Genomic DNA, 11549 nt, shown 5'->3' with positions numbered 1-11549 from the left:
TTTCAGTTTGTATTTATTTGTTACAGTTGTGGTCTGAACTTCATCTCAGTTGTTTTCAAAGACTCATGATAACCTTTCCATGTGTTCCAGTTGACTCCATCTGCGTATGTCTTGTGTGCTCCATTGTGGTAGTTGCCATTTAGGTTTGAGATGTGACAGTCTTTATACCACCAGGCACCATGGTAAAGTGAAGCGCAGTTGCTTTTCAGTTCGAGGTCATTATCATGGTCAAGCGTTGTGAATTTCAGAGAACTATGTACGGAGAGACTGTCTCCTGCAACATATTTCATTTGAAATGGTCAAGTCATCATATTACGAAACTTGTGTAGGAATTCTCCCCTACTCTAATGCATTCACATTTCAGGCTGGTTAGGACATACATGTATGTTAAAAAAACTGTTTATCAAGCTGTGTGTACCCCTGAAAGCACTTCTTTAATCTGTTAAACTGTGTGTTTTTACCTGCAGTTCCGGAGTATCCAGACACGTGTAGAACATAGTCAGTAGATCTGTCACCAACACTGAAGTTGCTGTACATAGCATATGCTTTCTCATTCGACACAGCCTCCATGTCAACTCTCAGTTCATCTTCACCACTGAGTATGGTAGTCAGTCTATCCAGTCCCAACCAGTGCTCACCATTCACATCTCCAAATCCTAGCCGGTAGTTTCTCCAGTTTCTGTAGAAGTCTACCCAGCCATCCATCCTCCTCTGAAACACCTGCAATAAGGCCCTGACCAATTTTGAATCTTAGGCTAAACATAAGAAGCCTGAATGATCTTTAACAAGTGGAACAAGGAAAGTTTTGGTTTCAACCAGAGAATTCAAGACATCTTGTAACTAGTTCATACATAGAGATTGTTACTACTGAAAAGACATCTTGTAACTAGTTCATACATAGAGATTGTTACTACTGAAATAGATTGTTACTACTGAAATAGATTGTTACTACTGAAATAGATTGTTACTACTGAAATAGATTGTTACTACTGAAATAGATTGTTACTACTGAAATAGATTGTTACTACTGAAATAGATTGTTACTACTGAAATAGATTGTTACTACTGAAATAGATTGTTACTACTGAAATAGATTGTTACTACTGAAATAGATTGTTACTACTGAAATAGATTGTTACTACTGAAATAGATTGTTACTACTGAAATAGATTGTTACTACTGAAATAGATTGTTACTACTGAAATAGATTGTTACTACTGAAATAGATTGTTACTACTGAAATAGATTGTTACTACTGAAATAGATTGTTACTACTGAAATAGATTGTTACTACTGAAATAGATTGTTACTACTGAAATAGATTGTTACTACTGAAATAGATTGTTACTACTGAAATGAGAGAAAGAGTAAAGTTCAAAATTTAATAATTATTCAACCTTCTTTAAATCATCTGCAAAAAGCAAAAATAACTAAGATGACACTAGATATGGTTACTGGATTACTAGTTACTAGTTACTGATTACTGTTTCAACTCGCCCTCTGATTACAATCCAAAGATTCGTTTGAATAATTTTTAGAATATTCAAGAAGCTCTGCTGAATATCTAACAAGTTCTGTCCATTACAATAATGGAAAGCAATTTTCAAAATTTATTTTTTTAAAATGTAATCAAATTGATAAATATGCTTTAGGAAAACGGCTATTTTGCTATAAACCTTAAGAGAAACAGTTTATTAAGTACAACTCACAGTCCAGCCACCACCATCTGTTGTCTGGTCACAATAAACTTCAAACGAAAAGAGCTCATTTCTATTCGGATAGATTCTGTAGACTCCATCTGATTTCTCCTCTTTGCAAAGGAGGTCTAAGCAAGTCTTTGGTTTCTCCCAGTCAGCCACAGAAAGGCAGTAGTTTTCATATGATGAACTTCTCTGAGAAACATCAGCAGTAAAAATAGAATTAAATTAGTTCTGTACCCATCGTATCAAAACTTCAGTCGCCGCAAGAACCATGTTTATTTTCAATAAAATGATCTGTATTTATGTGAATTAGAGCGGTCATTTAGCACACACTCGTTAGGAGCGCAATATCCCATGGTAGTTGCCACTCTTGCTTCTGCTAGAAGAGAGCACAACCCCTGTTTCAACCTGACGCTGCAGTCAGTAGCCAAGTTGGTCTTGCTAGTTACTACTTGCTGACCATGCTAAGTTGGCTAGTAAGCCATAGGCAACACTTTATAGGCAACGATAGCATCTACTAGAATCTCAGTATTCTTCAAAGCCTGGCAAAAACCTCTGAAGGCAACATAAATTTTAAATGAAAGCCTTTGTTGTCATTCTAGACTGTTTTCAAAAACCTCGCATATCTTTTTTAATGAGAAGCCTATCCAATATCAGACCAATAGCTTTTATAACGAGATTTTACAGTAATTCTGTATGTAGCAAATAGATAACCAGAAAATAACTATTTTAGGTTTTTACAAAGCTAATATTGCTGATCCAAGTACAAACTTAACATTCTTATTATTGCTAGTCCGTATGTCCATTTGTCTGTTCACTTTTTCTCATTTTAAGACTTCCGAAAAGTGGCCAATAAGTCTAGTTAGTTAGAACCTCAGTCTAATAAGCTGAATGTTACGGGTAAGAGCCTCAGTCTAATAAGCTGAATGTCATATTGGCTAGCTGAGTCTCTTATTGGCTAACATTTTAGACCCCTCACTAATTGCATGTACAGAAATTTGTGACTCCATGAAAATTACACATTTAAAACAACTATAATTGTAACACAAAAACAAGAGGCTTTGCCATCTATACTTCAGTTTATTATGTCTGACTATTAAACTTTGATTCAAGTCACCTTTTATTAACTACAAATCTGTGAGTCTCTTAAATGAATCTCAAATGAAGCTGACTTTGGATAGAAGGAGTTATAATAAAATTTATAAGCTATCCAATGAGTACCACGACAAGTCAAATATATAAATTACATTGTAGTTCTCATTCTTGAAATACAAAGACTTAAGGAATGACGAGCAGTTGCTACCATTTAATATAACCAATGGTGATAAAAAGATATTTCAGGTAATCCCTTCTGTTTTAATTTCAAGTATAACTCAGCTGTAGCTATAATTAGCTTGTGTATTATTATTTGGAGATGAGAAGCCGTTTTAAATTGTATACTTGCTTGAGGCACTCGAATAAAATTAAACCAACAAATAAAGAAAATTTGCAAATTTGACTCACTATAACAGAAGCTTGACTTTGAAAAATAAGAAAGGCTGTAACGAAATAAGCACCAGCTAGTGCTGTCATGTTGTCAGAAATAGTCCGCTGTACAAGGTCTATTCAAGCTGTCTCACCAACTCTAACAAAGTTCTGTTTATATACTCGTAACTCTTCTGTTTTGAAATCTTGTTTGGTTACTTAACCAAAGTTGAAGACTTCCAACGTAATTAGTTGTTTCACTAACAGCTATTAAGATACCAGCTGCCCCGATAATACATACGCTAAAGGGAGCCAAACGCTTTCAAGTATGCTGTTATCTCATTGCTCTGTATCAGAGCTGTTTCAATTAGCCTCAAAACTCAACTAGCCCTAAGGAGATAAACAAGCTAAAAGTATGACTGAAATTGAAGGGTGTATCAATCTATCAAAGTAACAATAAGTATCTCATATGCTTTTTACTTTGGATGCCAAATTATTAAGATATTATTCGCTGCAAAGCTGGCAGTCGCGTGTGTGCTGAGAGATCGTCATGCGTGCCAGAGTTATTGTATGCAAGTATGTGTAGAGTTGTTCTTTGTTATGATAAGGCAGTTCGGTGGCCCAGTGATAGGTTGCTTGCCTATGAATCCAGTTTTCTAGGGATAAATCCTGGAGAGCGCAATCATTCTTTTTAACACTCTTATTCTGACTTTGGACAGATGGACACTGCTTTTTTTGTAACAGCAAGTGATAGCCAGGTGCAGGACCAAGAGGAGCCATCTCGATCAGCCGGCGATACTGAAGCCAGGTGATCGGCTCGGCCCCTCCGAGCTGCTTGGAACACGGATAGGTCTCGCAAGGCCGAGCCAAAGAGAGCCCAGGCCTGGCCATCGGTACAGCCAGCCGCTGGCCGGTCAAACAATCAGGCCAACCACCGAGCCTGCAGATGACAGATACACCTGCTACGTATCTGGCTCTGGAAAGACCAACCTTTTACCGAGTCGGTCTTTCTGGCAGAGGGCCGAGCTTATTTACAATAGTAGTATAAAAGGAGCCTTGATGAGCCAAGCAAGCCAGAGCACGAAAAAGACTCATTCCATGCATTTAATTCTATGCACAATTTTGACTGTATTTATCCAACAACGAAACACGAGCGAAGCAAGTGTGTTTGGGAGCTTTATGATAAATGCATATGTGCACACAACTTCTGAAAAGTATCCACCAACAGCCATACCCAAACCCTTATACTGAAATGCCATCAAAAAATTTAACCATTTTTCTTTGGAGTCGTTTAAGTATAATAATGATACGAAACACCTATACACCTATTTAAATATGTTACCAAGTCTTAGAAAATTGTTGACAATATCCTAAAACTTATCCATTTGATCAGATGATACATAACTAGAAAGATTCATTTGGCCTAAAGTCGCCATTAAAACCTGACAAGCCGTTTTAATTAAAATTAAGATCGACCAACAAAATGCCCATAAAGTTGTGCAACAGATAGTAAAAAAACGTGCACATTTCACCAGTCTATGGCCAAAATTACTGCTGAAATATTGTTTGTTGCTCTCTCGAGTTCAAAACATTGATGACCTACTTGTTGACGACTTCGCTAGGGAGCGCATCACTCGATTAGCTATCAATGACCAAATTTTACAACGTAAAAGAGAGGAGACTAGACTGCGCGACCTTTAACAGAACACTGCACTTATCTAACGAAACTATTTCTATTATTTTCTATACGAACTTTTTCTAAACACTTTACATGTGTCCTTTTCTATATTTTTGTTATTATATATTTCCTTTGTTATTAGTTCGTACACAAAATACTTTACATATAATTATATAGAGCCTACATAGAAATCTATTTACAATATTATTCTATATCATATACCATTATTCCATTTCTATTACTTTATATACAACTTTACATTCCCCATATACTTTCCATTCACAACATTCCTAACATTTTTCTATACTTACACTTCTAAAATAGAACTTTTTCACCTTTATATATCTATTTATATTACACTACCAAATACAACTGTAAGATCAACAATTAACCAATTACTCATATTCTTGTTTTCAACCCAACTTTACCTTCAAAATAAAATGCTAGTTGCACCTTTTTGGAGTCGTGCTCCCTCAAATTTATTTTATATCATCTCGAACAACTCTCATTTACACTATACTCTGTCAATTCCTGCTGACAACTACTTTTTCAACAACCAGCAGTACCCTTTTTTTCCATTATCACTTTGGTCATGGGCTGTATGACAGGGGAATTTGTAGTTATATATATTTGAGAATTATATATTTGCCTTATATACTCAAGGCTGTGCAGTCCTCAGTGGTGTAGTGAGGGGTTGCAGCAGATTCCTTCATTGTAACACAGTAAAAATTAGTAATGTCTACAGTTATACTCTTGAACAAAAACAAACACTTTCAAAAGAATTTGTTTAATAAACACAATCAGGGATTATTTCTTAATCTCATTCAATCATATTGTGATGAGACAATCTTGCTGACCATCATTTACTGTCATTACATATATGCTGTCGTTACATACTGTTTTCTAAAGCTGGTCTTCCAAGTTTGTTATTGCCAAGGCACTTTAAAAGACACTGAGGAAATGTTTGTACCAGATGGTAGATGTATGTTGTTAATGGTGCAGTTTTTAAATTAACTTAAGTATTTTAGTTCAGAAGTTAGAAATAGCTATATTACACAAGAAGGAAGATTTAACACGGGGACCATCATATCAGCAGAAATTTGTTAAAGTATACTGTGTTTCTACTATGGCTGGCATTCCAAAGCCTAAAAAATATTTAACCATCTCACGTTAGATCAGATGGTAGACGAATATGCCTACCCTAAACGAAAGCTTTATTCATAAATTTATATTTGGCATTTACTTGGTAAAAGCAAATCTGTGTCAAGTCTGATATATGTAGAAAGGAGAGTACCGGTACTCTTCTATTTATAAATCCTACATCCCACATACCCTCATTGTCTGTTTATAATTCATGCATCCCACATACCCTCATTGTCTGTTTATAATTCATACATCCCGCATACCCTCATTGCCTGTTTATAATTCATACATCCCTCATACCCTCATTGCCTGTTTATGATTCATGCATCCCACATACCCTCATTGTCTGTTTATAATTCATACATCCCGCATACCCTCATTGTCTGTTTATAATTCATATACATCCCGCATACCCTCATTGCCTGTTTATAATTTATACATCCCGCATACCCTCATTGCCTGTTCATAATTCATACATCCCTCATACCCTCATTGCCTGTTCATAATTCATACATCCCGCATACCCTCATTGCCTGTTTATAATTTATACATCCCGCATACCCTCATTGCCTGTTCATAATTCATACATCCCTCATACCCTCATTGCCTGTTCATAATTCATACATCCCACATACCCTCATTGCCTGTTTATAATTCATACATTCCACATACCCTCATTGCCTGTTTATAATTCATACATCCCACATACCCTCATTGCCTGTTTATAATTCATACATCCCACATACCCTCATTGCCTGTTTATAATTCATACATCCCACATACCCTCATTGCCTGTTTATAATTCATACATTCCACATACCCTCATTGCCTGTTTATAATTCATACATCCCGCATACCCTCATTGCCTGTTTATAATTCATACATCCCTCATACCCTCATTGCCTGTTTATGATTCATGCATCCCACATACCCTCATTGTCTGTTTATAATTCATACATCCCGCATACCCTCATTGTCTGTTTATAATTCATATACATCCCGCATACCCTCATTGCCTGTTTATAATTTATACATCCCGCATACCCTCATTGCCTGTTCATAATTCATACATCCCACATACCCTCATTGCCTGTTTATAATTCATACATTCCACATACCCTCATTGCCTGTTTATAATTCATACATCTCACATACCCTCATTGCCTGTTTGGCAAAAGTGAGACAAAACTCAGCTTGGTAGTCCGAATTGCTTGTTAAATATTTGACTAGATTTATATGCAATCAGTCAATGATCAGGAGTCAGTCTGAAGTCAGCTAAATACACTACTGAGCAGCCATGGTTGAAACATCGCAGAACAGCTAAATGTCATCAGTTAGAGCGGATGTCATCAGTTAGAGTGGATGTCATAAGTCGTCAGTTAAAGCGGATGTCATATGTCATCAGTTAGAGCAGATGTCATATATCATCAGTTAGAGCAGATGTCATCAGTTAGAGCAGATGTCATATGTCGTCAGTTAAAGCAGATGTCATATGTCGTCAGTTAGAGCAGATGTCATACGTCATCAATTAGAGCAGATGTTATCAGTTAAACACATGGAAACATCATGAAACATCATGGAAACACAGTGAATCATGTAACACATTATTGCTCAATTAGTTAACTTGATTAGCCTGTTGGATAGATGAATTGTGAAGTAGACAAACAGACAAAAAGGTGGGCAGACAGATAGACAACAATATGAACAGGTGAGCAGACAGGTAGACAGCATTATGAACAGGCAGCAGACAGGTAGACAACAATATGAACAGGCAGCACACAGATAGACAACAATATGAACAGGTGGGCAGACAGATAGACAACAATATAAACAGGTGGGCAGACAGATAGACAACAATATGAGCAGGCAGCAGACAGGTAGACAACAATATGAACAGGCAGCACACAGATATACAACAATATGAACAGGTGGGCAGACAGATAGACAACAATATGAACAGGTGGGCAGACAGATAGACAACAATATGAACAGGTGGGCAGACAGATAGACAACAATATGAACAGGCAGCAGACAGGTAGACAACAATATGAACAGGCAGCACACAGATAGACAACAATATGAACAGGTGGGCAGACAGATAGACAACAATATAAACAGGTGGGCAGACAGATAGACAACAATATGAGCAGGCAGCACACAGATAGACAACAATATGAACAGGCAGCAGACAGATAGACGACAATATGAACAGGCAGCAGACAGATAGACAACAATATAAACAGGTGGGCAGACAGATAGACAACAATATGAGCAGGCAGCAGACAGGTAGACAACAATATGAACAGGCAGCACACAGATATACAACAATATGAACAGGTGGGCAGACAGATAGACAACAATATGAACAGGTGGGCAGACAGATAGACAACAATATGAACAGGTGGGCAGACAGATAGACAACAATATGAACAGGCAGCAGACAGGTAGACAACAATATGAACAGGCAGCACACAGATATACAACAATATGAACAGGTGGGCAGACAGATAGACAACAATATGAACAGGTGGGCAGACAGATAGACAACAATATGAACAGGTGGGCAGACAGATAGACAACAATATGAACAGGTGGGCAGACAGATAGACAACGATATGAACAGGCAGCAGACAGCTAGACGACAATATGAACAGGCAGCAGACAGGTAGACAACAATATGAACAGGCAGCAGACAGGTAGACAACAATATGAACAGGCAGCAGACAGCTAGACAACAATATGAACAGGCAGCAGACAGGTAGACGACAATATGAACAGGCAGCAGACAGCTAGACGACAATATGAACAGGCAGCAGACAGGTAGACGACAATATGAACAGGCAGCAGACAGGTAGACGACAATATGAACAGGCAGCAGACAGGTAGACGACAATATGAACAGGTGGGCAGACAGATAGACAACAATATGAACAGGCAGCAGACAGGTAGACAACAATATGAACAGGCAGCAGACAGGTAGACAACAATACGAACAGGCAGCAGACAGGTAGACGACAATATGAACAGGCAGCAGACAGCTAGACGACAATATGAACAGGCAGCAGACAGGTAGACGACAATATGAACAGGCAGCAGACAGGTAGACGACAATATGAACAGGCAGCAGACAGGTAGACGACAATATGAACAGGTGGGCAGACAGATAGACAACAATATGAACAGGCAGCAGACAGGTAGACAACAATATGAACAGGCAGCAGACAGGTAGACAACAATATGAACAGGCAGCAGACAGGTAGACGACAATATGAACAGGCAGCAGACAGCTAGACGACAATATGAACAGGCAGCAGACAGGTAGACGACAATATGAACAGGCAGCAGACAGGTAGACGACAATATGAACAGGCAGCAGACAGGTAGACGACAATATGAACAGGTGGGCAGACAGATAGACAACAATATGAACAGGCAGCAGACAGGTAGACAACAATATGAACAGGCAGCAGACAGGTAGACAACAATATGAACAGGCAGCAGACAGGTAGACAACAATATGAACAGGCAGCAGACAGGTAGACAACAATATGAACAGGCAGCAGACAGCTAGACAACAATATGAACAGGCAGCAGACAGGTAGACAACAATATGAACAGGCAGCAGACAGGTAGACAACAATATGAACAGGCAGCAGACAGGTAGACAACAATATGAACAGGCAGCAGACAGGAAGACGACAATATGAACAGGCAGCAGACAGGTAGACGACAATATGAACAGGCAGCAGACAGGTAGACGACAATATGAACAGGTGGGCAGACAGATAGACAACAATATGAACAGGCAGCAGACAGGTAGACAACAATATGAACAGGCAGCAGACAGGTAGACAACAATATGAACAGGCAGCAGACAGGTAGACAACAATATGAACAGGCAGCAGACAGGTAGACAACAATATGAACAGGCAGCAGACAGGTAGACAACAATATGAACAGGCAGCAGACAGATATACAACAATATGAACAGGCAGCAGACAGGAAGACGACAATATGAACAGGCAGCAGACAGATATACAACAATATGAACAGGCAGCAGACAGGAAGACGACAATATGAACAGGCAGCAGACAGATATACAACAATATGAACAGGCAGCAGACAGGAAGACGACAATATGAACAGGCAGCAGACAGGTAGACGACAATATGAACAGGCAGCAGACAGGTAGACAACAATATGAACAGGTAGCAGACAGATAGACAACAATATGAACAGGCAGCAGACAGGTAGACGACAATATGAACAGGCAGCAGACAGGTAGACGACAATATGAACAGGCAGCAGACAGATAGACGACAATATGAACAGGCAGCAGACAGGTAGACGACAATATGAACAGGCAGCAGACAGGTAGACAACAATATGAACAGGCAGCAGACAGATAGACAACAATACGAACAGGCAGCAGACAGGTAGACAACAATATGAACAGGCAGCAGACAGATAGACAACAATATGAACAGGCAGCAGACAGGTAGACGACAATATGAACAGGCAGCAGACAGGTAGACGACAATATGAACAGGCAGCAGACAGATAGACGACAATATGAACAGGCAGCAGACAGGTAGACGACAATATGAACAGGCAGCAGACAGGTAGACAACAATATGAACAGGCAGCAGACAGATAGACAACAATACGAACAGGCAGCAGACAGGTAGACAACAATATGAACAGGCAGCAGACAGATAGACAACAATATGAACAGGCAGCAGACAGGTAGACAACAATATGAACAGGCAGCAGACAGGTAGACAACAATATGAACAGGTAGCAGACAGGTAGACAACAATATGAACAGGCAGCAGACAGATAGACAACAATACGAACAGGCAGCAGACAGGTAGACAACAATATGAACAGGCAGCAGACAGGTAGACGACAATATGAACAGGCAGCAGACAGGTAGACGACAATATGAACAGGCAGCAGACAGATAGACGACAATATGAACAGGCAGCAGACAGGTAGACGACAATATGAACAGGCAGCAGACAGGTAGACAACAATATGAACAGGCAGCAGACAGATAGACAACAATACGAACAGGCAGCAGACAGGTAGACAACAATACGAACAGGCAGCAGACAGGTAGACAACAATACGAACAGGCAGCAGACAGATAGACAACAATATGAACAGGCAGCAGACAGATAGACAACAATATGAACAGGCAGCAGACAGGTAGACAACAATATGAACAGGCAGCAGACAGGTAGACGACAATATGAACAGGCAGCAGACAGGTAGACGACAATATGAACAGGCAGCAGACAGATAGACAACAATATGAACAGGCAGCAGACAGGTAGACAACAATATGAACAGGCAGCAGACAGGTAGACAACAATATGAACAGGCAGCAGACAGATAGACAACAATATGAACAGGCAGCAGACAGGTAGACAACAATATGAACAGGCAGCAGACAGGTAGACAACAATATGAACAGGCAGCAGACAGGTAGACAACAATATGAACAGGCAGCAGACAGGTAGACAACAATATGAACAGGCAGCAGACAGGTAGACGACAAT

General features: G+C 39.2%; 1 protein-coding gene across 1 annotated transcript; it reads right to left on the bottom strand.

Moving 5' to 3' along the window:
• On the bottom strand, positions 1-3304 carry LOC137389910 (fibrinogen C domain-containing protein 1-A-like). The gene is made up of 4 exons (XM_068076084.1): positions 3204-3304; positions 1710-1892; positions 462-720; positions 1-274 (listed from the first exon to the last, which is right to left on the bottom strand). Exons 1-4 carry the CDS (start codon positions 3270-3272, stop codon positions 21-23), a joined length of 765 nt encoding a protein of 254 aa, XP_067932185.1. The 5' UTR covers positions 3273-3304; the 3' UTR covers positions 1-20.
• Positions 3305-11549: the final 8245 nt, after the last annotated feature.

The sequence above is a fragment of the Watersipora subatra genome, chromosome 3 (assembly GCF_963576615.1).
Source record: "Watersipora subatra chromosome 3, tzWatSuba1.1, whole genome shotgun sequence".
Taxonomy (NCBI): domain Eukaryota; kingdom Metazoa; phylum Bryozoa; class Gymnolaemata; order Cheilostomatida; family Watersiporidae; genus Watersipora; species Watersipora subatra.
This window is presented reverse-complemented; position numbering and strand designations above follow the sequence as displayed.

What these genes read in the sequence shown, in the direction of transcription:
- LOC137389910 (XM_068076084.1), bottom strand. Translation starts at nt 3,272, where the DNA reads ATGACAGCACTAGCTGGTGCTTATTTCGTTACAGCCTTTCTTATTTTT. An exon ending in CAGATGGTGGTGGCTGGACT is followed by an intron (nt 721 to 1,709) that starts GTGAGTTGTACT and finishes GCCTTATTGCAG; the next exon opens with GTGTTTCAGAGGAGGATGGA. An exon ending in TGGATACTCCGGAACTGCAG is followed by an intron (nt 275 to 461) that starts GTAAAAACACAC and finishes AATATGTTGCAG; the next exon opens with GAGACAGTCTCTCCGTACAT.